Raw genomic sequence first — 25,841 nt, 5'->3', positions numbered from 1 at the left:
TGGAGTTAACTGGAGTGGTATTGGCCAAAAGCAGCAGTGGGTTTACTGCTGACAGTAACCAGAGACTTGTCCTCTTTAAATAAATTTGTAATAATAATAACAATTTATTACTTATACCCCACCCATCTGACTGAGTCTCCCCAGCCACTCTGGGGGGCTCCCAACAGAATATTAAAAACACAATAAAACATTAAAAACTTCCCTAAACAGGGCTGCCTTCAGATGTCTTCTAATAGTCAGATAGTTGATTATTTCCTTGACATCTGATGGGAGGGCATTCCACAGGGCAGGCACCACCACCGAAAAGGCCCTCTGAGTGGTTCCCTGTAACTTGGCTTCTCGCAGTGAGGGAACCGCCAGAAGGCCCTCAGAGCTGGACCTCAGTGTCCGAGCTGAACGATGGGGATGGAGACGCTCCTTCAGGTATACTGGGCCAAGGCTGTTTAAGGCTTTAAAGGTCAGCACCAACACTTTGAATTCTGCTCGGAAATGTACTGGAAGCGAATGTTGGTGTTTCAGGACCGGTGTTATATGGTCTCAATGGCCACTCCCAATCACCAGTTGAGCTGCTGTATTGTATATTAGACCCAATTGGGTATTTGAAGGGACCAGAGTCTTCCTTGCATGCAAAGTAGCATACAAAGTCTCCCACAGAGCTGAGAGCATGTAGGGGACTGGAGGGGACAGGAAGTTCCAATATTGTGTGCACGGAACTTGCACTGGATACAGCATCACAGGCATCATTTCGTTACTTTCAAAAGAGCTTCTCTGGTCACCTGGCTGCTTCCTGGCCCAGTTCTGAGTGCTGGTGTTTTACTTCTAAAGCCCTAAATGACTTGGTGCCAAGCTGATTCTTCAATATCAACTTAACCATATTCTAACATCATCTCCAGAAGCCCTTCCCCTGGACACCTTCACTTCCAAAGCGAAGCATAAGGCGTGGGCTTTTTCAGCTGTGACACCCTGGTTATGGAATGTATGCCCTTCCGGGAGAGGGGGCCTTGCCTGGCACTAATATTGTTTTTCTTTTAAGCACCAGGCAAACAGCTATTTATGTGTCTGGGCTTATAAAATGCTTTTCACATTCTTTTAAGTTTCATTGACTAAACCTTTATCTGCTGACCTTATATCTCTCTTTTTCTCTCTCGCTCTCTTTTTATATATAAAAATGCATTAGTGGTGTGTTTTTTTGGGGGGTGTCATATTTAAATCTTGTAAACCACCCAGCAATAAAAGGGTGGTATAAAAAGTTTAAAAAGCTTTAAATAAATAAAGGCTGGATTATGATCAGAGAGATATTTGTGCACCCTGCTACCTTCCAAGGTGCTGTTGGAAGGCGAATGTTTTCTGTTGCAGATTCCAGGCTGCAAAAGTGCCTGTCTGTTATCTTGATGGCATTCCGATGTCGGCAAAAGGATATATTTGCTCCAGGATCCTTTTGCCTTGTGAAATCTTTTATTTGTCTAGTTCCCAAGCAAACAAAGACTTCTCCGGCTGACCTTAGGGGATGGGCAGAGTTGTTTTGGGGTAGGAGGGGTGTGTGTTGTCTTTTAAGCATCCTATTTCTAAGCCATTTAGAGTTTAAAGGCGATTGTCAGGCTTATATTCAAACTGCTTTATTATATAAACAAGTAGTAATGTGCATTTTTTTATCATCATCATAGCAGGTGTAATCACAAAACACTGGTACTAATTTGATGATTTTCACATTTATTTTGAATGTTGACATGGTTTTTGGGCCTCAGTTTAGTCTTAAGTCATATTTCGTTTTATGGCACATGAATAAATATTAATATATTTGGGGGTGGAATCTCTTTACAGCAATCTTTGGCATGTTTACATGCTCATTTATACTTTTCAGAATAAAGAGTATGGTATGAAATTTGGGATCACTGAGAAGGAGAACTTCATTTGCTCTGGAAGTCTTCCCCGTGTGTTGATGAGTGATGCCAAAGGCTGGATCCCTCTGCAAGCTTAGGTCAAACATGATCAAACAAGTCATGAAACTTTGTCTTACCTTGACTTTTTTACCAAGTCGATCCTTCCATTTCTCAGCTATGGAGCCTTCTACCAAGAGCAACCTACACATTTACAGGAAAACAATGTTAACAATGCATCGTAATATATGATATGGTATGATATGATATGATATGATATGATGATGTGACGTGACGTGATGTGATGTGATACACACACACAAGCATAATGAATATATTTAGGGACAAAGGGAATGCTTCATGTTCAAGAAGGGGGAAAAGCAACCTATGAAGACAGAGGTCACCAATATGATGCCTTCCCATCTATCCCTGCCAGCATGACCAATGGTAAGGAATGATAGCAGTTGTGGCCAACTATGGACTACCACTCAACTTCTGGTGTAGTGGTTAAGAGCGGTAGACTCATAATCTGGTGAACCGGGTTCGATTCCCCGCTCCTCCACATGCAGCTGCTGGGTGACCTTGGGCTAGTCACACTTCTCTGAAGTCTCTCAGCCTCACTCACCTCACAGAGTGTTTGTTGTGGGGGAGGAAGGGAAAGGAGATTGTTAGCTGCTTTGAGACTCCTTAATGTAGTGATAAAGCGGGTTATCAAATCCAAACTCTTCTTCTTCTTCAAACTCTTCTTCTCCACCCTTACCCCATACCACTACATCCCTAGAAATGTTTTCTGGCAGCTCCATTACTCGCTGAGGGGAAGGTACTTATGTTACTTTCATTTCCACACTTTAAAGCCTTGCGCGGTGTGGACCTGATTACTGATACATCTTCAGATGAGGCCTTGTTCAGCGTACTTAAAAGACCTTTGGAAGGCTACTTCCCAATGTGCAATGGGACCTTTTATGTAGTGGTACAAACCGATGTAGCATCCCTCTTCAGGAAGGCCCCCCCATAGGAAGCGGGGGAGAAAGAACAGTTACCTCGAGCGCTCTTCATCTTCGTAACCCATGATGATGTATTCTTCATTAGCACTGAGAGGTGGGCAGAGGCAGCCAGAGTTTGTGTACAGGTTTACAGTGTCCCTAGGAATGTTCACCAAGGAAGATTTTAGTATCTCCTTCACTTCCACTACTGCAGTGACATCGTGACATTTGGTCTTCACCTCCTTCACTTTAGCTCGAATGACTGGAGAAAAATAACAGAAAGAGGGGTTAAGTTTACGGCAGCCAGAGCTGCATCAGCCTAAAGCTTTTTGAATATTTATATGCTTCTCCTCCTGAGCCCAATATCGTGTCTGCTTGTTTGTTTTAAATGGAAGTCTTATTGTCATGTTATGGTGCTATTTATTTTGTTATCGTGCTAATTATTATTCCACGGGGGGGGGGGGGGGGCTGCAACACAGCGGCTTGTTTGTTTGTCTATATACTTCTTCATGTCCAAATTGGCTTCTATGGCAGCTTCTACTTTGTATACTTTTATGAAGTCTAAAAAACAACAACCGGTTACACAAAATATAACCATCCGTAGTTACACTATCAAACAAACCAATTGAAATGCTGAAATGGATAAACACCCATAATCAAAACACACAATAAATCAGCCTCATTAAAATGAAAACACCATTAAAAAAAGAGGTTGAGAGATCGAGGGAATGTCTCCAAAAGCTGGTGGATTGGCAATACAAGTGGAGCTTCTGGTGTTTCAGCAGGACATGCATGCCATAAACCCAGTGCTACCTGTGGAAAAACCAACCCCTCGTTGCAACGAGAACATGTGGCAATGTTCTAACCACTCTCTTCCATGCTTGCTTTCGCCAGTTGTTGTGCTTGGAGAACCACATTTGCCACCTTAAGCTGCTTGGAGAAGAAAGGTATGATATAATGAGAGAGAGAGAGAGAGAGAGAGAGAGAGAGAGAGAGAGAGAGAGAAAGAAAGAAAGAAAGAAAGAAAGAAAGAAAGAAAGAATCTACTAGTTAAAACAATAATCTAATCTTCACATTCTATTCCAAGCATTAGCAAACCTTTTTAGCAGAGGGCCAGTCCACTGTCCCTCAGACCACGTGGCGGGCCGGACTATATTTTGGGGGGGAAATGAACAAATTCCTATGCCCCACAAATAATCCAGAGATGCATTTTAAATAAAAGCACACATTCTACTCATGTAAAAACATGTAAAAACACCAGGCAGGACACATTCTACTCAAGTAAAAACAAGCTGATTCCTGGACCATCCGTGGGCCAGATTGAGAAGGCGATTGGGCCACATCTGGCCCCCCGGGCCTTAGTTTGCCTACCCCTGTTCTATTCTATGCATGGAAATGGAAGGGTGTGGGGAAGAGGAGCCATTTGACAGGCACTTAAAATTAATTCATTTTCCCCAGCAGCTCTGGCTGAGATCACTTGCCTCGTGAGGGTGTGGAGTGGCAAGGGCAAATGCCAAGGAAACCGCTTCTATCAACCGTTTCCTGCTTCCACTGAACCTTCTGCCCTACTTCAAAGGTAGCTGAAGGCTGCTGTGCTTACCGTAGTTGTAATTGTTCCGAAGATAAGTCTTCTGGGTTGCTTTTATTGGCTTGCATTTGCAGCGCTCTGGGGGAGAAACACAACAGAAATTCCTTGCATCAGAGGAAATAAACACTCAAAAGCTGTAAGCAGCACTATTCAATCTTTCCAGAACTTATTCATATATGCTGAAATGGTAGCAAGTCATTTGTAGTGGAAGCCCAGGCCCTGTTGGATTGTGTGAGTGCCAGCAACAACAGCTAACATTCCCTCTTCGAGAAAACTATTAAAGGTTCAGTATCCCCCCCGCAAAAAAAAAAGTACAAACAAAAAACCAATTTATTCCTGAGCCTGAAGTTAATAAAAACCAAAGCAGGCTGGGGCATGTCATTTTAGAGAGTGAAACTTAATTTTTGCAAATTTTGTTCACTGGGGAGTCTTAAAAATATGTTTTTGGGTGTGAGGAACTGGAATCTGCTATTATTTTTGTGACTGGACAACATTTAGCTTGGTAAGTCTATGCTTGATGAAAGTACACATAAACTGGAAAACCACAGAATCTCAATTTTACCTTCTGGAAATGTCAGGTAATGCTAAACGATAATGGTTTATTTATTTTATTATGTATATATTTTATTATGTATATATAACACCCTTCATCAAAAGATCTCACAAAATAAAATACAGGATTAAACAAAAGTAAATATTTAAACCAAAACACCAAGACAACTCCTCCTGCTTCCTACATAATAATTAGTAAACATAATATGAGTATATAAATATACCTGCAAATGGTTGACAATCGTTCTTAATGATTGCTATGCAATTTTTCGATTTTACACACATTTCACTAAATTATGTTAATTTAACCAAAATATATTTTGAATTCCCAGGTCATGCTATAACTTTTTAGCACCTGTCATTTTGGGAATTTGAAAGTTGAAAAATCCAGGCACCAATCTACATAACGCTACAGGTGCCTTGTATCTGCCCCACCTTTTATTTCTGGAGCACTTGGCCAGTGTAGGGAAGAGGGGTGTCATCAAACAGCTGGCAGGTTAGGATACAGGTATGAAGACTCTTTGTAGCTGGCCCTCTGGGCTACCCAACCCCCAGGCCACATTCCTCACTGCCCCTGCTAAACACACACATCCTTTGGGGCTTTTTGCCTGGCCGGAGGGTGTTCTTGAATTCTGATAATGCTTCTTGTTTTCCTGGATGGAGGAATGAGAGGGGTTGACATAGCCTGCTACAAAGGAATGGGGCACATTGGTTTCTGGGCCTACATTTGCCTCAGGCCCTGCCCACCACTGGCACAAGAAAGGGGTTGGATAGCTGTTGGTTAGAGTGTGGTGCTGATGATGCCAAGGTTGCAAGTTCGATTCCCTTATGGGACAGCTGCATATTAATAGATCAAAGAGCTTCTATGAATGGTTACAATTGGGGGAGATGGCTAAAATGTTTTGATTTGAAAGACAGTTAAATTGATCTTTTAATCTACTCTTTGGCGATACCTGGTGGGTGCTTATTTTTACATGTTTTATTACAAATATTGCATGTGTGTGTTTCAAATTCTGTTTTATCATTTGCAAGGGGCTATTGGGTTTTTTGTGTATTTTGTGTTTTTTATACTGTGATTTTATACCTGTGAACCAGTATAGGGCAGTATGTAAACTTAATAATAAACAAATAACAAATAAATAAATATTCCTGCATTTCAGGGAGTTGGAGTAACTCTACAGTTCTATAAATCCTAGCTTAGGGGAAGGTAACAAGCAGAGAGGGAAAACGTACACTGGTGATCACCCAATATCTACTCCCACCCCCACCCCCAAACTGAATTAGCAGATTTAGAAGAGTGTGAACAGTTCGCCTGTATTGGAGGCTGAGCCAAGAGGCCATTGCTGGGGTGCCAAAACAATGATGTAGAATGGAAGGCGAGGGGCAGGGGGCACCAAATTTTGGCATCGCACAGGGCACCGCTGAAATCTGAAAGCCCAAAGTCTGCCACTGACTCCGACCAAATACCAACGGTGGAGAAAAGTGAAACCAAGGATTGATTGGCTCTGTAACATAGGCAGCCATCGGACCAAAAGCCTCCCTCTAGCTGCTTAGAAATTTTCACTTTCAACTATCAAATGGTTGCTGGTAAGGCTGCCCAGCAGGCAACTCTCCGCCGGTCAGCCAACTGGTGGTCTATACCAGAAAATAGCAGGGAAGAGGAAGAACCCTGAGGAGGTAGAGAGTGGCTGAAGGCTGGAGCCAGGAGCAAGTCTAGCAGAAAAGAAAGAATAAACTATGGAGCAAGCAGGATTGCTGAGGGAGGGAGACGTCCCCAAGAGGCAGGAGGAGTTGGGCTATGTGTTAAGGCAGAAAATGGGGGCAATGGGTCAATGTAAGGAAGAAGAGAGGAAGCAAAGGGCCTCAGAAAAGGTGGGAAATACATGCATTTTTAAAAATGTGAAAAGCAAGCACAACAAACACACATACATTTGCAGGAATGTGGCGAGGGGAGAATGGCCAACTGGAAGCGAGTACCAGGGAATATTGTAACGAGTGAGAGGATAAGAATGCCCACTGTGTTTTTCACATAAATCTTCAAAAATTTGTATCTCAAATCGAAAGAGGCATGGGGGCAGCTGCATTCCACCCTTTGTGACTGCCCTTCCATTTAACCACCAGCTGAAAGGTCAACCCCAAACTTCACTGAAAAGATGGGTTTGGGGCTAGGCCCCATCATGGGGGTGCATGGGACGGGGGGGGGTGTCTCTAGGCGTAAGGTACAGCAAGGAATGATGGGTGGAGTCACGTGAGAGAGCAGGGGACCTCTGAGTGGCAGAGCAGGAATGGAAAAGATCACTATAAATACTCCTAAGAGTATAATGGCTGCATAAAACTCGGGCGATGGAAGTATTTACACCCATCTAAAATACTATTTTTAAAAAACAGAAATCTGGAGAATCTTTTAAGCAACTTTTTTTTAAAAAAAAAGAAAGGCTTATGAAACAGACAAAAATGTCAGTTCCTAGCCAAAGGAAGAGGGGTAATATTTATACATAAGGTTTTGCCAGCTGACGTTGCCAGGGATGAGACTTGACTTGATTAGATTTTGCACAGAGACATTATTCACCAGCGAAAATAACACACCAAAGAGAACCTCCAACTTTCTTTTGAAATGCTCAGCCCAGGGTTTTTTTCTTTAATCCTCACTGGAGGGCAGTGCTTAAAACGCAGAAGTAATAATACTCTTGTGTTCCTACACCACTTCTTAGAATAGCTCAAAGTGCTTCACATACATTTTTCTTATTGTTAATTCTTATATCCCCAGGATGGGGAATCTGGGGCCTTCAAGATGTGGTTGGACTACAACTCCCATCCTTCCTCACCACTGGCCATGCTGTCTGGGGCTGATGGGAGCTGGAGTCCCAAGAACGTCTGGAGGACACCAGGTACCGCATCTGTGCCTTATGAAAACCCTGCATGGCAGGCGAATTTCAGTTCTGGGGAACCTGTGGTCATCCAGATATTGTTGGATTCCGATGCCTATCAGCCTCCGCCAGCATAGTTCAATGTCAAGGATGATGGGAGTTGCCGTGCAATAACAACTGGAGGGCCACAGGTTTCCTGTTCCTGGTGCAGATGATAATGAGCTGGGTGGACCAGTGGTCTGATTCGGTAAAAGGTTGCAGCATCCTTTGACCCTAACCTCAAGTGTCTTTATTTTTATTTTAAATATTTTATTTAGGATTTTCTTGTTTTACAGAAGTGTAATGCCTCGTTTCTTTTTTTCCCCATGTAACATTTTTACAAATCCGTTTCACTTCCAAACCAGATAAAAATAAGCTGTCAGGCTATTGATCTCTCTAACCCAATAGAGTCGTACCTTGGATCCCGAATGCCTTGGTACTCGAACGTTTTGGCTCCCGAACGCCGCAGACCCGGAAGTGATTGTTCCAATTTGCAAACGTTCTTTTGGAACCCGGACATCTGACGGGTTGCGAGGCTTCTGATTGGCTGCAGGAGCTTTCTGCAGCCAATCAGAAGCCGTGATTTGATTTTCGAATGTTTTAGAAGTCAAACTGACTCCCGGAACAGATTCCGTTCGACTTCCAAGGTACGACTGTGCTGACCATGAGTGTTGCTTGAGGAATTTAAGTTCCTATACAAACTGGCCCCTTGCTAATGTGTGGGTCAGAACTTGATTCTCCACCAGAATTTGCCCTACCCGATTGTTCTGAATACAGTTCTCAGATTTTTTTAAAAAAGCATTGAAATATACTTCACAGTTTGAGAGAAGATGCATTAGAAATATGTTTTTGAATTTGTATGCAGATTTTTTAAATTGACAGATTAACATAGGAACAGGACAGTACAGTGGTACCTCGGGTTAAGTACATAATTCGTTCCAGAGGTCCGTTCTTAACCTGAAACTGTTCACCACTTTAGCTATTGCCACCGCACTGCCGGAGCACGATTTCTGTTCTCATCCTGAAGCAAAGTTCTTAACCTGAAGCACTATTTCTGGGTTAGCGGAGTCTGTAACCTGAAGCGTATGTAACTTGAGGTACCACTGTACTGATTTGTGGGTGAGCATATAAGAAAGTAACACAAACAATAAATGAACTGCTTCCCCCATCTTGACGGTCCACTACTGTATACTATTAACAGTTGTATGACTCCGGCAGAGACCCTTGCCAGCCCTGCCAAGGCATTCAATGTCACACTAAGTAAAAGTACGTGAGCAGGGCACTAGCTGAGCTTGTGTGGAAGTTAAATGCAGTATTCACTACAGAGCACAATTCAAAACTGCATTAAAAAAACCACACATGATAAAGTCTTGGCTTGTTTGATTCCTTGTTTATTTGCAGGTGCAGGATGTGTTACTTCACAACTTCACGACAAGGGGAAGTCGTGCAGTAACGCGCCCCACAACTGCAAATGAACAAGGAATTAAACAAGCCAAGACTTTACCATGTGTTTTTTTTAATGCGGTTTTTTAATTGTGTTCTATTGTGCAAAAGAAGGGCAGGAAACTAGCATGGCATTCATGGCCAGTGTGCAATAGATTACTGTAATACTAGTACTTCCTGTTGCACAACAAGCTTCTTCTAGTCAGTGGCGTAGCATGGGTTGTCAGCACCCGGGACAAGGCAAGTAATTTGCGCCCCCTAAACCGTGGATTTGCACCCCCTAACCCGCACCGCACGCCTGGCACCCCCCCTCCACAGTGGGCGGCAACCCGGCAGCTCGGATCGGATTCGCACAGCCAGCACTGCAGTGAGAGAGAGTGAGTGAGCCAGGTAGGGGCAGAGAGCTGCGAGTGCGAGGGCGCCCCCCCCAGATGTTGCGCCCGGTGCGGCCAGTCCCCCCTGCACCCCCACGCTACGCCACTGCTTCTAGTGCAACGGTTGCATCAGATTTCACACTGCACAACCATTATTCTTACCCTTCGGTAAAGGGACCCCTGACCATTAGGTCCAGTCGTGATCGACTCTGGGGTTGTGGCGCTCATCTCACTTTATTGGCCGAGGGAGCCGGCGTACAGCTTCCAGGTCATGTGGCCAGCATGACTCAGAGCAGCACAGTGAACCAGAGCAGTATACACGGAAACGCCGTTTACCTTCCCACTGGACCAGTACCTATTTATCTATTTGCACTTTGACGTGCTTTCGAACTGCTAGGTTGGCAGGAGCAGGGACCAAGCAACGGGAGCTCACCCTGTCGTGGGGATTCGAACCGCCAGCCTTCTGATCGACAAGTCCTAGGCTCAGTGGTTTAACCCACAGCGCCACCCGTGTCCCATTCATACCCTTATGCTAGCACAATGGCCCTTTTGCTGGTGATAAGACAATGCTGAATCCAGGCCAGTGATTCCTTCATTGGAGGGGGTTGGACTAGATGGCCCTTGGGGTCCCTTCCAATTCTACAGTTCTGTGATTCTATGATCCATTTACCTGGAGGTGCCAGGGATTGAACTGGAAGCATTTTGCACTGCCACTAAACTAAGTAAAAGACAAATTTATACATTTCTCCCTGCAGTGCTCTTGATGTGGGGGGATACCTTGTCCAAAATCACTGCAAAAAGGGGCAGGCTGGCAGAAAAGTAAGCTAGGCAAAAAAAGAAGCAATGAAATAGCGGGAGCAAAAAGGAAGGTGGCCGTCCACTTTGCAGAGGGGCATTCTGTCACACACTACTGAATAAACACAGCGCTTGAGTTGCAGCCCCAAAAGGCCACAGGACCACCAACTTTATAAAACCTTTATAAAATGTGGTTGTTGTTGTTTTTTAATCATTTTTATTGATTTTCCCATAAAAAAACATCCAATTAATATATCCAAACATAATACTCCAATTTAAATTAAAAAGCTAAAATAAAAAAGACCAAATTATAGTCCAAATTATAATTATTGATTTTTTGATGCTCCCCATGGTCTAGATCTCCACATCTCAGTCCTACTTCTCCTTGTTGTTTCTATATTTTCCAATGTTGTATGTTTTTTATACAATCAGTACAGTAGAAATATCCTGGTTTGAGGAAGGGGCTTTGGCCCACAGCCACTCAGGCATGATGGAACAAGGAAGATAAGAGGAGGATTTACTGGCAGGGAAATTGAGGGTGAGCTCTGGTAGGTGCTGGAGAGAGAATGGCTTCAAAAACTTGAGACACTGATATTTCAAGATGAACTTGCTGTAAAGCCCGATGGAGATTAGCTTTAGGGAATCCCATACTGGATACTATCACTACTCTCCTTTACAATAGATCCACAGGCAGGCTAAAACCCAGCTTTGTCCAAGAAAGAACCTAATTTCTAAAAAATGAACCTCAGGAAAAACACTTCAACTACAAGGTTTTAAAAGTTTCTTTACATCACTTCCATCACAGAAAGCAATTTGTATAATTTTACTCTTAGACGGGGCAAGGCACATAGCATAAAATACAACTTTCAAGGGAGTCCTGATGCCATTTCAGTAAAGGATACTGTACGTATTTGAATGCTAAGCAATCCTAATAAGGCAACCCCTAGCCCAAATTTGAGCAGAACCCAACTTTAACTCATACTTGCATTCGACCTCCACCTTGGCCTGCAAGGTGAGGGGGCTTCCATGGTCCTCTAAGAGGTCCCACAGGGCTTTCATCTGCAAACGATGCACAGGCATAACTTCTGTGAGGAATAATGGACCAGCTCATCATCCCAGGCAAGAAATAACTATCTGTGCATCAATTGCCATGGGGCCTGCTTGTATCCATGCAAGTCCTCTGCCATCTATTGCCCTCCAAGCCTCCAGAGGTGTAGAAGATACTGATTAAGCTGGACTCAGTATCAAGCACTTCCACTGTCCCACCCAGGGAAAGTATCACAGCACACATGTAGGCTCAACTGAACAGAGAGCCATGATTTGTAGACACCACCCATGTCTGCCCTCCCACATTTCAACCTCACATTGAGGCTTTTTCACACATTACACTGAACAGAAGTGGAAGGTGTCCTTCTGCACATCTGTACAAATAACCCTCACTCCCCAAGAGTGCTCTCAAGTTGATGGGGAAAGGGATTTTGTGTCGGGAGAAACATGGAGATTAGCCGTGTGGACAGTAGATTTGCAGGACCCTGATAAAGCAAGAACTACCCATAAACCTCCATTCAGCAGCTGCATTTCATTAATGCCCTGGCTCTTTGACACATGAAGGATAGAGTTCGCTTGCATTCAGCGCCTCTAAGGTTTTGCTGTTTTCTTAAATCTCCAGATATCTTTCTTGTTGCCTGTCTGGCTCTGTGGGCAGAAACAATCAAAGGACCATCCCCACCCCTCCAGCCATCATGTTGCTGTCATGACATGATCACGACACATCATGGCATTAACATGTCACTGTCGTGACACATCAAGACGCTATTGCGTCACTGTATTGTTAAGATCTGCTCTCAAGACAGATAGCTCAATTGGTCGAGCATGAGACCCCTTAATCTCAGGGTGGTGGGTTTGAGTGCCACATTGGGTGAAAGATTCCTGCATTGCAGGGGGTTGGACCCTTGCGACCCCTTCCAAGGAGGAGGAGGAGGAGTTTGGACTTGATATCCCGCCTTTCACTCCCTTTAAGGAGTCTCAAAGTGGCTAACAATCTCCTTTCCCTCCTCCCCCACAACTAACACTCGGTGAGGTGAGTGGGGCTGAGAGACTTCAAAGAAGTGTGACTAGCCCAAGGTCACCCAGCAGCTGCATGTGGAGGAGCGGAGACACGAACCCGGTTCCCCAGATTACGAGTCCACTGCTCTTAACCACTACACCACACTGGCTCCCAACTCTACCATTCTATGATTTTATAAGAAAAAGAAGAAATGATTAGATAAAATGTACTCACCATTGCCGGCGCCTCTACAGTTGCCATTATTAGACTCCATAGGGAAATCTGGCATGAATTGTTAAATATGTAAAGAAATGTTAGTATTTTTAATATTGGATTATGTCAACACAGCCACATCAAAATGCTAAAATTTTAATACACTAAATATTAGAAAATAACGAAGACTATATTAATGTGGGGGGGATGGAGGGGGCTCCCTATATGTAGACAATGGCTTAAAATCAGGGACCAAGCATATGATCCCAGGTCTCCTGGTGGCCAATGGAGTTGGCTGCACACTCAGAGCACTTTTGGGTGCTGCTATTGACAACTGGGCAGCCTAGCTTGTGTGCAGAGCTGGATCAGAGCCATTCTTTTTAACAGAAGCAAGAAAAAGATGAGGTGTTAAAAAGCTGAAGCAAACCTATTTGTTTTTAAACACGTATCCATGACTTATGGCAGTGGTGAGCATGCCCTCTATCTCCCACCACACACATGGAGAAATGCTTATGTATGTAGGTAAGGTCAGTTCCAGCAGTCTATCTACTCCTTTTTAGAAGCAGGTGACCAGGGCCTGTTTATTTCGGAATTTACACAGGTGAGCTTTGGCTCTCAACACCAGCGACAAAAAAATCACAAAACAGTATTCAAAACCAACCACCCTAGGGCTATAAGCCAGCTAAAACATGTTCATTAATCAACTTTCATTTAAATGGTAAATCACCCCATCAAGTAAGTTTAAATATATCTGCATATCACAAAAATACAAGCGTCTTCTTTGAGATCCTGAAGTCTAAGTTGCCGTGTGCAGCACAATTAGTCAAAGGTTTCCTCTCATTGCTAGAAGAAAGGACCATTCTTGATATTTTCAGTTTCCTTCCCTATGACAACAGTACATCAGAACCAAAATAGACTAAAAAACAAACTTTGCTACCCTATTTGTTGAAATGTTCATTTACGATTAAAATTGCACACCAGTTAATCAAATAAAGATTTTTTTGCACTGTCTGTTGGTCAGTGAATTAAATGTTGAAGCTGCACGTAACAAAATTGTTAACTTGTTGCAGATTATCTGATATAAATGGGTAGAAGACACAATGCCACATTTCAATTTTTCCCCTAAAGTATTTCAGGAAGTATTCTGCTTAGGAAAAAGTATGCTACTTAATGTATTCCACATTTGCAATGCAGCCACTGTTTACAGTGTTTCAGCATTTGAGATATAGATATATATTTTTACTATTACTGTATATCTACTAAGGGAAGAATTCAGTATTGTGCAATGGCGATCATTCTATCAGGACAAGAATTTCAAATTGCCAGCAAGAACAACCCCTCCTCTACTCTCCCCCATGCACTATTCTAGGGGTTCTCCTGAACTCCCCCAAGCCATTTCTGGGGGCACAAAGGGTTGAGAGGGGGGGACCCAATTGCGCAAGCAGAGGTCCTTGCACAGGACTTCGGCTGACGGACTTGTTAGTTGAATTTTGCCTTAGATGTTTTGGAAAGTTGTTTGTTCACTATGCATTTGGACACCTAAAGAGCTCATCACCCAAATGTGTGCACTAGTTCCTGAGATCAAGGAGCAAGTTTCCATCTAAGCTTGGATACAATTGGATACAAGTGAAAGAAAAGAATTGACTGAACTTTTCCAGTGGCGGACCTTGGGGTCTCAAATTTAAGTGATGCCTCCTTGCCTCCCATTCCACATCATAGTTGTGGTGCCCCCGAAGCTCTGCACCCAGCGTGACCAAACGGGTCATACTCCCTTAAATCTGCCCCTGACTTTTCAAAAATGCACTAATTTTTTGTAGAATTCCCAAGCAATGAGGCTTCTTGAACATGTGTATGTGTGTATATTGCACTTTGCCTAAAACTCGGAATCAGCAGCCAGAGCATTAATTGCTACATTAGTAAATACTGAACATGAGAAAAGAAAAAAGTAGAGAGAAGAACAACAGCTTCACCAGATTCAAAAGTCTCAAGTGGCTCTCAAGGGCAGCGGCACTGCATCCTTTTCGAGCGTCTGCTAGCCCAGTCAACACTGCCGGGTGCACTCATGTGGGGCGCTGAGCGTTCGGGGAGCCTGTGCTCCAGCCCAGCCTGCACCCACTGGAGCCAAGTGGGACTGTGCTGCACAGCCTGCTGGCCCACCCACCCACACAGGGAGGAGTCCAGCTGGCCAATGTGGCTCTTGGTAGGTGAATCCCACCCCCCACCCCCAATGGGCGGTCATTCAGCAAGGGAGCTGGAGACGGGGCGGTGAGGCTAGGCCAGGCTCTGGGGCCCAGAGACTTGGAACAGGCAGGGTGGAACAGAGATCCCTGCATAGGGGCACCTAGCTTGTGCCCCCTAAAAATCGAGCACCCAAGGCTATGGCCCCCCTGGCCCTCCCCAGGCTATGCCCCTGCTCAAGGGTTTCAGGTCTTGCCCAGCCCCACCTGAGGCTGGCAGGGTTTGAACCAAGGACCTTTTTGCACACAAAACATGCGCCGTGATGCTGAGCTGTGCCCTCCTCAGGAAACTCATGAACCAACGATATGGTGGCCCCTAACCAATGTAAGCTGTATGATTATTATTTTTCTTCCTCCAGTCCTTTACCTCATAATGTAGCGGTAAATGCCAGACTCATGTAATGAGCCCCTGGGACTGTGGCCTCATCTGGCATCACACACTGCTCCCCCAGATTCTGCCAATGCTGAATGATACATCGGATGTGCCCATCAGGCTGACCAGGATTTGTGGCCAAAATGCTTATACACTGATCTCCTTCCTCTAGGCACTTCAGCCTACATCTCAAGTGGAATGTGGGTGTCACTGTGGTCTAAACCACTGAGCCTCTTGGGCTTGCCGATCAGAAGGTTGACGGTTCGAATCCCCATGATGGAGTGAGCTCCCATTGCTTTGTCCCAGCTCCTGCCAACCTAGCAGTTCGAAAGCACGCCAGTGCAAGTAGATAATTAGGTACTGCTGCGGCGGGAAGGTAAACGGCGTTTCTGTGCACTCTGGTTTCTGTCACGGTGTCCTGTTGCACCAGAAGCAGTTTAGTCATGCTGGCCACATGACCCGGAAAGCTGTCTGTGGACAAACGCCAGCTCCCTTAGTCTGAAAGCGAAATGAGCACCGCACCCCATAGTCCCCTTTGACTGGACTTAACCATCCAGGGGTCCTATACCTTTACCTTTCACCTTTACACCCCTGGTTACTCTGTGCAGACAACATTCTCAACTCCAGAAACGAGATCCAAATTAGCAACTAACTAGAATAGAAATGTTTTATTCTACTTTTAGAAGGCAGAATTATATTCCTTGGGGGAAAGTGGGTGGAGTGGGAGACAGAGAGAGAGATGACTTCTATATAGTGGCTGGCATGTTTGTTTAATTTTTTTAATCAGAATTTAGAATGTCATCATGTTCCCATTCAGTGAAAGAAAGTCTTCATGGATTTCAGGCTGGAATCATTCAATGAAACTATTGTGCTCCTTCTGGTCCTTCGTAATAGGTAACTTTGGGGCAATTTGACAGAAAACGACTTCTCTGCGCTTTTGAATGCGACTGCTCTTAAATGGCTGCAGGCTCTGCCAAGGCTGGTTTCAGTGCAGATCTTGTTTTTCAGGAGCGCTGGGAAGCATCTCCACATGACGGGAGGAAGATGTTTGCAAAAACCTCAATATGAGACATTCACTAGCTCCCTCCTTGCTTGGGCACTCAAAACCACTTGTGCTGAAACCTTCCCAGCAGGTATCAGCCCAAGACAGCTGCAACAACAGTCTGTACTCTGTCTACAGACAGACCCGGGGAGTTAGGTTTAGAATGGCTGGAGCTTGAAGAGCAGATGTCAAAGTACAAGGCATAGAGAGGAGGAGGAGTTGGAATTAGACTGAGGAGGAAGATGGGGACCAAGTAAAGCTGCTCTGTTGAGCCAAAAGCCAAGAAACGGTGGACGTTTTGACAAATCAGCAATGACTGATGTTTTAAATGAGTCTGAATCCAACACTGCAGGATATCAGGGGTAGCAAACATGGTGGCCCTCTGACTGTTGCTGTTTTTATGGCTCTGTTCTATTGTTTCCTTGTTTGTATTCATGCACACTACTTGGTGATTTTGAGGTTTATAAATGATTTTACATAAAATAAATACATAAAATCATATTTAACCAATAGACAGGTTGGCTGGGGCTCAGGGAAATTGGTGCATAGCTGTCAACATTTCCCTTTTATTAAGGGAAATTCCCTTATTCCAAATAGGATTCCTCACAAGAAAAGGAAAAAGTTGACAGCTATGAATTGGTGTTGAACAACATCCAGAGGACACCTAGCTGGTTATCCCTGATATAAGCTATGCAAGAGCAAACTAGCGTGGAGCCAACAGGCATTTTGCACTTCAAGGGGGCAGAGAACGAACTATCACCATGAAGGCATGAGCTGTAAAGGGACCAGCTGTAAAAGGACAACCCTCATCCACAACTTCTGCTTTTTTTTGACTCTTCCCATCTGTGCTGCTCCTTTTCATCACCTGACCATATGAAGGCCCACATTATATGTGTTCATCCCATATACCTTCATGTGTATATTCCACATGTCCCTGGGGCCTTTCAGAGCCCTGTATTTGCAAGATCTGCATGCAGTCTGGAAGGTCCCCCCCCCCCCCTTGATTCAGAAGATCTCTCATCCCTCTTGAATTAAGAAGCCTGTTTAAAAAAACAAAAAACAAAACACCATGTACAGGTTTGGAAAATGGAAAAGATGAATATCTGAAGGTGGGCCCAAAATAGTTAACAGCCTTCTTTACTAGCTATGAAAAAGGCCAGATACACTGGACTGAGCCTGCAAAACTCAACAGATTTCTCAAAGCCTTACAGTGACAATCACCATCATAAATATACAACCTCATTATTGCTTTGACAATTAAAAAGGTTGATAATCTTTCCACCAGCAGCAGTTGTGGGAGGATGGAGATTAGAACCTTCCCAGGTGATTTGCTCCCCAAATTAACTGCGCAGATACATCCTTGAGTTTAGCACTTTGGTTACAGGAAATTTACGTGATTTCTCCTAGAAATCCAACAGGACTTCCCTCTCAGCTAGCACATCAATGGCAATACTAGATTTTACTTTACTTAATTGTTGAATTCCTATCAAGCTATTTTTCCAAGGAGCTCAGCACAGTGCCCCTTTTAGAATCACAACAACCCTGTAAGAAGATAGCTGACAGATAGTGATTGGTCCATGGACACCACGTGGTTGAGCAGTCCTAATCTGACACTCTAACCATTTCACCATACTGGCTCTCAGCAGGAGAGGTTGCATAGGTTTATTCGATGCCTACTTGTTTGATAGTAGTCATAGCACAATTTCTTATAAGTAGCACAACTCCTTGTTCCACAAAATAGCACTTACTCCTCTCCCCTATAGCAATGTTTGACCTTTTTAAAACAACAACACCATTTTCCCTGTTTTGTTTCTTTGCTTAATTCTGCAAATTACTTCCCCGTTTCCAGCACTGGTCTTTAATAATAATAATAATAATAATAATAATAATAATAATAATAATAATAATTTCCCCCTGAAGTAAGGCTACAGGTCTCTCCTTCCCACAATGTATAAAAAGGGGATGGGGTTTCATGCCAGTGAGACGCTAACAAAAATAAACTATTCTAGGATTTTGCCACCATTAGCTCAAGGGTCAAACAAGATGTTGCATGAAACTTGCACAATTCAACCCCAGCCACATTTTCTTTTTCTTTACATCAGTCCTGCCTGGAGTGCAGAGAAGCAGAGAAATCACAAGGGGGGAGGGAGAGTACTTAACCCCTGCCTGCACGCCCTCACCATATTTCTGTTTCAAATTACCCCTCCCCAAACTGTTTTTTGTTTGTTTGTTTTGCCCCTGGCGGGGTTTGAAAAGGCTTCTGGGGAGCATTATATGTATTTATAGATAACATCCGTTTCAGCCCTCTAAGCAGTAGGTTAATAATTGGTGGTGAAAAGCCACCTTTGGATTCCATAGACATTCTGTTTTGAGTCTATCTAACAGTCTGTGAGGGACGCGGGTGGCACTGTGGGTAAAACCTCAGCACCTAGGACTTGCCGATCGCATGGTCGGCGGTTTGAAACCCCGCGGTGGGGTGCGCTCCCGTCGTTCGGTCCCAGCGCCTGCCAACCTAGCCGTTCGAAAGCACCCCCAAGTGCAAGTATATAAATAGGTACCGCTTTATAGCGGGAAGGTAAACGGCGTTCCGTGTGCTGCGTTGGCTCGCCATATGCAGCATGTCACGCTGGCCACGTGACTCGGAAGTGTCTGCGGACAGTGCTGGCTCCCGGCCTCTAGAGTGAGATGAGCACACAACCCTAGAGTCTGGCAAGACTGGCCCGTACGGGCAGGGGTACCTTTACCTTTACCTTAACAGTCTGTGAGCTTAGATCCTCAATGATTTCCTGAGTTTAGGAAAGGATTTGAGACTAGAGAAAACAGCAGGAAGGGGCGAGCTGGGAACGGAACGTGACAAAATATGAAAGTGCTGTGTCTTCTTGGGTGTAACCACTTCAACCTGCAAACAGAAGCAGTCTTTGGGAATTCTTGTAATCAGGGAATTTTAGACATGTGTGGTGGGGCTGGTGTAGGAATGAGCCCATCAGCTCCAACCCCCAGCTCTGCCACCACTGTGAGTTAAAGGTCCACCATTAGAAGTGAGGAGTCTGCTTCTACCCATGTAGACTCAGCACATGATGCAAAACCCTGATTTCTGCAAGTTCTGCAGCACTTGCGACACCTCCAGGAGCAGAGGAGGCTTCCCATGTCTCAAACTCCTGGAGGACAGCAAGGACCCCACCAAGACAACACGAGGAATTCCCTGATCAGAAATAAAAACTCCTGAAGAGGGCTAGAGAGTCACATTTGTTAAGGATCCCCCACAATGTAAAGCAAAGGTAAGGGAACATCTAATTTGGCCCAGGAGTCTGTTTCCCCCCCAAATCACATGTGATGTCAAGTGTGGGGCAGGTAAAAGGCAATGGCTGCAAAGAAGCAACCGGGAGCTTCAGAGTGTGCTCCAAACTTTTCCTTTGGCACCTTTTAAACTTGGTGCTAAATGCAAGTCCCACTGGGACTGGTTTGGCCCAAGTGGAACTGGTCGCTGTGAAAAGCAGGCGTTGTCATCAGCTGATCAGCAGCTGCTGGGTCCAGCTACAGGGATCTTCCTCTGTAATGGGTCTTGCATTCAAGGTGGGCTGCAAAAAGAAACACTTAATCCAGTGGTTTTCAACCGGTGTGCCATGGCACCCTGGGGTGCCTTGAGTGATGGTCAGGGGTGCAGCGGGCAACACTGGCCTCTGTCCCTCTTTCTTTCTTTCCTTCCCTCCCTCCTCTGATGCCCTCTCACGCTTCTTTTTCCATCAAGCCACTAAGGCTGGGGGCATCATCTTCCCAGGCCCCTTGGCATGAGGAGGCACCTCTCTTTGGGGTGAGGCAGCAGCTCAGAGACCAGGGACAGTGGTAGCAGCTGCCCAGAGGACTCTTAAGGAGAGGAGAGGAGCCTGAGGGAATGCTCCACAAGGGAGGGTGTTCAAATAGGGGTGAGGAGCTGCTGGTTCTGCAGGCAAGAGCTGACGTAACTGGGCTCCTGAGCCCCACAGGGGGGCCAGAGAAAGAAAGTAGTTGGTGAAAGCGCCATGGGCTCAAAAAGGTTGAAACCCTCTGTCTTAATCTAATGCAGTCATAGGCAAACTCGGCCCTCCATATGTTTTTAGGACTACAACTCCCATCATCTCTAGCTAACAGGACCAATGGTCAGGGATGATGGGAATTGTAGTGTCAGGATCTGGCGCACCAGCGAGATCCAATTTCCTATACCTGACATAGAACATACAAACAAACCCACACAGAGAAAAACCTGCACAATGAAAAGTCTATCCCTTTCTCCCCTTGGCATCTAGTATTCTATTCGAAGGGAAATTGTTTGCTGTTCACTATAAGAAGGCATTCAGTTATGTGATCCCCATGATGTGGTCTGAAGTGAGTCAGTCTAAGAACAATTTTGCCATGTGATTTCTGTCAACTCAATCCTAGAGAGAAAGTACAAGGAATGCATGGGCATCAAAAGGAATGAGACTGAACATTGACTACAATCGATGAAGATTTCTAGGTGTTCTTTATTCTAAGGAACATCCATTGTCTGGCTATATAGTATTAGACAGAACATCTAGAGCTGGGAAATGTGCGGGAAAGGGTAGTGAAAATGATCAAGGGGTTAGTTAGAGTGCATTCCCTATGCAGAAGGGCTTTTATAAGAGAGATTTAGCTCATGATTGACGGCAGGAAGAAAATTAGAAAGGTGTTGCCCCCCCCCCACCTCCCGCCACCCTAAAGTCTCATAATACTAAAATCTGGGTTTATCCAATGAAACTGACTAGCAGGAGAGTAAGGGCAGACTAATACACAGTCGTACCTCAGAAGTCGAATGGAATCTGTTCCGGAAGTCCATTCAACTTTCAAAACATTTGGGAACCAAGGTGTGGCTTCCGATTGGCTGCAGGAAGCTCCTGCAGCCAATCAGAAGCTGCGATGGATGTTCGGGTTCCAAAGAACATTCACAAACCGGAACAATCATTTCCAGGTTTGCGGCGTTCGGGAGCCAAAAAATTTGTCTCGCAAGGCGTTCGATTTCCAAGGTACGACTGTACTTACCATACTTCTTCACCCAAGAAATAATTGGTCTATGAATTCTCTGCAACAAGATGAGGTGATGGCCACAGGCTTAGATGGTTTTAACTTTGGATTAGACATTTGTCTAATCATATCATATCAAGGCATATTAACCAGGATAGTGAAACGCAACCTTCAGATTCAGAAGTATTCCCGTAAATGCTGGTTTTGGAGGGCAAAACAGCAGGCTGGCCACTGTTGAAAACAGGATGCTGTGCTATATGGCCCCTTGATCTAGCCCCAAAAGTTCTTTCTACAGAATATAATGGAAATCCCACTCCTGAAAAGATTTGCCCCTGCTGGCCCAGGATTTGAGATTCGCTGGGGAGGCCTGCTCCTGGCCCCACCAACAGCAGAAGCCCATTGCATGGCAACACGAGGGCAGGGCCTTCTTTGTGATGGCCCCGTTTCCCTCTATCTGTGAAATTCCCTCCCCCTGGAGGCATGGTTGTTGCCCACACTAACTCAGTTTCCGGCAGCATCTTCAGACACTTCTTTTCACTCAAGGCTTTGGGGAGAGGCTGATATGTTTTAAGAACAGGTGAACTGTATTGGTGTGATGGTTGCAATACTGTTTTAAAGCAACAGCTGAGATTTTAAACGGCTTTTGCTGGACGCGTTGTTTTTAATCACCTTTTGTAAACCACCTCTTTCAGAACTGAACAAATCAACCGCTAAAAGAAGCAAACTTTCAGCCTTTGAAATGAATAAGTGACACTTGTGAATAACAACCTTCGGTGATAACACAGATGGAAGGAGAGAGCGTGAGGAACTAAAGGAGGCTGGCTGACTTCTTAATCATTTGAAACCAGAGAGGCTTCGTTGTTGGCTGGTGCCCATTGGGAGTGGTAGGTCAAAAGGCTGGTAACCTAACAGTAGGTGCCAGAGTCAACTGTCCCCATCCTCCTCCCTGCTGAGTTCTAGAAGGGCAACACTGAGATTAAGGAGGAAGGGAATCTGACAACCAGGGCCACTACCCTGCAAGCAGGAAGATGCAGGCTGGGTGAGGCAGGCTGAGAAGTTGGTGGGGCAGTGTTCCACCAGCACAGATGGACCAGCCTCCACTTCAGAGGGGGAATGAGTATGGAACGATATAAGGGAGGACTGTCTCAGGCGATGAAAGCCGGAGGGTTTCAGAGATGTTGAGAGCTGTGGTTTGCCAAAATCAGGTAAGGTGAGCAGCAATGGTTATAAGCAGGAGGTGGACATCTATGATGCAGCCATCTAAGAACAGGAAGCTACACATTCCAGGGGACCAGAAGAAGATCAAGAGCACTGGGGGAGCAGGTGAGGAAAGATGGCTGATTCCACAGTGCTTTTGGCTTGAGTTTTCTGGGATCAAATTGGATTACTGAAGGGGGGGGAGAAAAATCTGAAATGAGCAAGGTTAGCAGGCCTCACTGAGATTTTTTGTTGTTGGAAGAATTGCGCAGCAAGCTGTTTAAATTTTGGGTTAGTGGACATGGAAACTGGAAGGACTGGCTGGGCTTACTTTGAATGAAGGAGAGTGATGGCTAAGTGGAGAGGGGGAAATATGCAAATAGTGGATGCTGGAAGGATGCAGTAAGACAAGCTTCTGCCCAGGTTGGGGGGGGGGGCATTGGTGGACCCAGAAAAACTTGACCGTATCATCATCATCACTTTTAATTTGTATACTGCCTTTCTATCTTACAATACTCAAGGCGGTATTGGTTAGATGATCCTAGGAGAAGATTAGTGGGCTTCAGAAACTTCAAGATCTGCTGAAGGATCATGCAGCACAAGGGATCCTGTTTCTCTTCCAGATTCGTGCTGGAATGCCAACTCCCATCCTCCTGGACCACTGGCTAAGCTGGTTGGGGCTGATAGGAGTTGGAGTGCACAATTTTTTGCGGGCGCCTCTGATGGGAGTTGCTGGGGAAGGGAGTGCCAGAAGGTTTAAGGTTAGGGTAGGGGGCAGAGATCATGGAAGTGTGTGTGTGTGTTCTGGGAGGTGGGGTGGATGTGGAGGGGAGGTCAGGCCGGCGGGGCGGAAATGGCAGTGGCGTCGGGCGCGTCACTCACCGGATCCCTCGGCCGTGACGATGGCCTCCGGGGAGATGCAGACGCCTCGGTCGTAGACGGGCAGCTCTTCGCAGGCCAGGCTCTCGGGCCACGCGTGGCCGTACTTGACGAGCACGGGCTCGCAGCCGGCGCGGGCTCTCTCGCACACGGATTTGCAGGGCTTGATGGGCTCGTGCTGGAAGTCGATGGTGCAGATGGGCGCGTACATGGCGCACAGGAAGAAGAGCAGGTCGGCGCTGCAGTGGATGCCCAGCAAGCCCTCGAACTGCTCCATGGCCAGGATGGCGTTGGCCTGCGTGCTGTGGTGCAGGTGGTTGGGCATCTTGGTCATGTTCCAGGGCAACGACTTGCACAGCGGGATGCGCACCGGCTCGCACGACGCGCCCGCGGCCGGCGGCGGCGCCCAGCTCGCCAACAGCCCGCCCAGGGCGGCCAGCAAGGCGGGCGGCGGCAGCAGCAGCGCCACCATCGCCCTCGCCGAAGAGGAGCCCGACGGCGGAGACGTCCGCGGCGGCGCCCCCCTCCGCGGCAAGACCCTCGCGCCGCCGAGAGAGCTCTCCTTCCAGACGCCGCGCGGCGGAGGGACTCCTCCGAGGTCCGCCCCCTTCTCTCCCTCGGGGATCAGGTCGACCCCTCTTGCAAAAGTCCGGGTTGAGGTGGGGGGGGGGTTGTGGAAATCGGAGGGAACTGGCTGGTACAAGGGATGGGCGCTCCTCTTCTCTACATCGGGAAGGAAGGCGACTTTGGAGAGGCGCGCACAGGGACTTGGAGACGTCGCCAAAGAAAAAGTTTTGGAGGAGAGAGAAATCGCGCTGCTGGTCGATCTCGGCTCGGGCTGCTGGCTGCACAGGCGAGACCGGCTTCGCTTGTGTGCGGCTGGTGGAATCAGCCCCTTTTTCACTTTCCACCTCCTAGCCAAGGAGCCCCGGCTCCTCCTCTTTCTGCGCCTCGCGCTCCTGGTCCCACCCCTCTCCGCCGCCTCTCTGTTCCTTTGCGAGGGAGGAAAGAGGTTGTTGGGGGGTGGAAGACGAGAAGGAGCGAGGAACTGCTTGACCTGAGGCTCGCATACACTCCCATCAGTTATAAGTCACTGTTTGTCGTCTCCCACCCCTGGCTCTTCTGCTTATCCCCTTGGAAAGTTGCAGGCGCGCGCTACTCTCCGTCTGTTGCTTTCTCGTTTCTACCTCCGGCTGCCAGAAAATAAAATAAAGGTGATCCTTGTGAAGGGATTGGCTCTCCGAGGTGGCGGACGGGACACCCACACCGTCGAAGGAGCATAAATCTAAAAGGCAGGGGGCAGAGAACAGGCTGGATTTCCAAAAAGCATTTTTTTACTTTAAAAAGCAGCAGCGCGTCCTCGCGCGCGCTTTCCTTTCCCCATAAATATCCCTAATGAAAAATAACGACGGCGAGGTGTTGATCTCCATCTCTGCTTAAACAATCCTGTTTGAACTTTCTGTTTTCTTTCTCCAGCAAGTGAAATAAAGGGAGCTCTCTCTCTCTCTCTCTTTCTCTGGCTTAAGTCTGCCGCAGCTGCCTTCTCTGCAAGAAAAGAGGCTTTTCATTGTCCTGGCTGTATCCCCGCTTCTCCACCCCCCACCCCCATAAATATCTCTGGGAAAACTTGCTCCGCAGTGGCCAAAGGAAGCTCTTTCCACGTGGATCCAGATGCATTTAATCTAGGGGAGAAAATAGAAAGCAGATCTTCGCTCACCAGCAGCAATTCACCCCAGCCCACCCCCTCACCCCTCTTTCCAGCTTCCAGCTAATCTCCTTTTCAGGGCATGGCAGAGAATGCAATGACCTAGGGGGGCACCAGTGTCCCGCTCCATGGCAGAGATACACACACACACCGAGGCGGAGCGGTTGGGGGAGCAGTTTGAAACTATTCATCGGAGGGCGGCAGAACTCTCCGGGAGAGACAACATAACAGGAAATCACCTTTGCTCTCTCTCTCCCTTTAAAATATGCCTTTGTTTTCTGCCGGTTCTTTCTCTCCCAGCTGATCCGGCCCAGAGGAAACTGATACCCTCTGCTCTCCCTCTGCTGCGTCTTTCCCAAAGCGCCCACGATAATACACAGTGCTCATTGATTTGACTTGCAGGAAAAAGTTAGAAGGGGATGGAAGGATGGATAGATAGATAAATGTAGATAGTTCTGCTTCCCTTGAGATGTGCAAGAGGAGTTCCTAGCTGCTGGCATGGGCATAGCGGGGGTGGGCCGCTGCCCCCCTAAATCAAGTAAATAAATAAAAATACGTTTTGTTATTGATACTTTATTGAGAAATTTTCAATTATAAAGTGATACAAAGAGTGT

General features: G+C 46.1%; 1 protein-coding gene across 2 annotated transcripts in view; it reads right to left on the bottom strand.

The window, feature by feature from the left end:
* The window catches only part of FRZB (frizzled related protein), a 181,048-nt gene extending 156,276 nt beyond the window's left edge, over nt 1-24,772 (bottom strand). The window contains exons 1-5 of one of the 2 annotated variants that reach the window (XM_083714175.1): nt 23,526-24,772; nt 12,800-12,847; nt 4,461-4,526; nt 2,918-3,122; nt 2,018-2,081 (exon numbers count right to left, since the gene is read on the bottom strand). In XM_083714175.1, coding sequence (XP_083570301.1) covers nt 2,018-2,081; nt 2,918-3,122; nt 4,461-4,526; nt 12,800-12,847; nt 23,526-23,994 — 852 coding nt within the window. In that variant the 5' untranslated portion in view covers nt 23,995-24,772. The remainder of the gene's footprint in view (nt 1-2,017; nt 2,082-2,917; nt 3,123-4,460; nt 4,527-12,799; nt 12,848-23,525) is intronic. The other variant, XM_083714174.1, reaches the window with a different exon arrangement.
* Nucleotides 24,773-25,841: the final 1,069 nt, after the last annotated feature.

Source organism: Podarcis gaigeae, assembly GCF_964106915.1.
Source record: "Podarcis gaigeae genome assembly, chromosome: 1".
Classification (NCBI taxonomy): domain Eukaryota; kingdom Metazoa; phylum Chordata; class Lepidosauria; order Squamata; family Lacertidae; genus Podarcis; species Podarcis gaigeae.
This window is presented reverse-complemented; position numbering and strand designations above follow the sequence as displayed.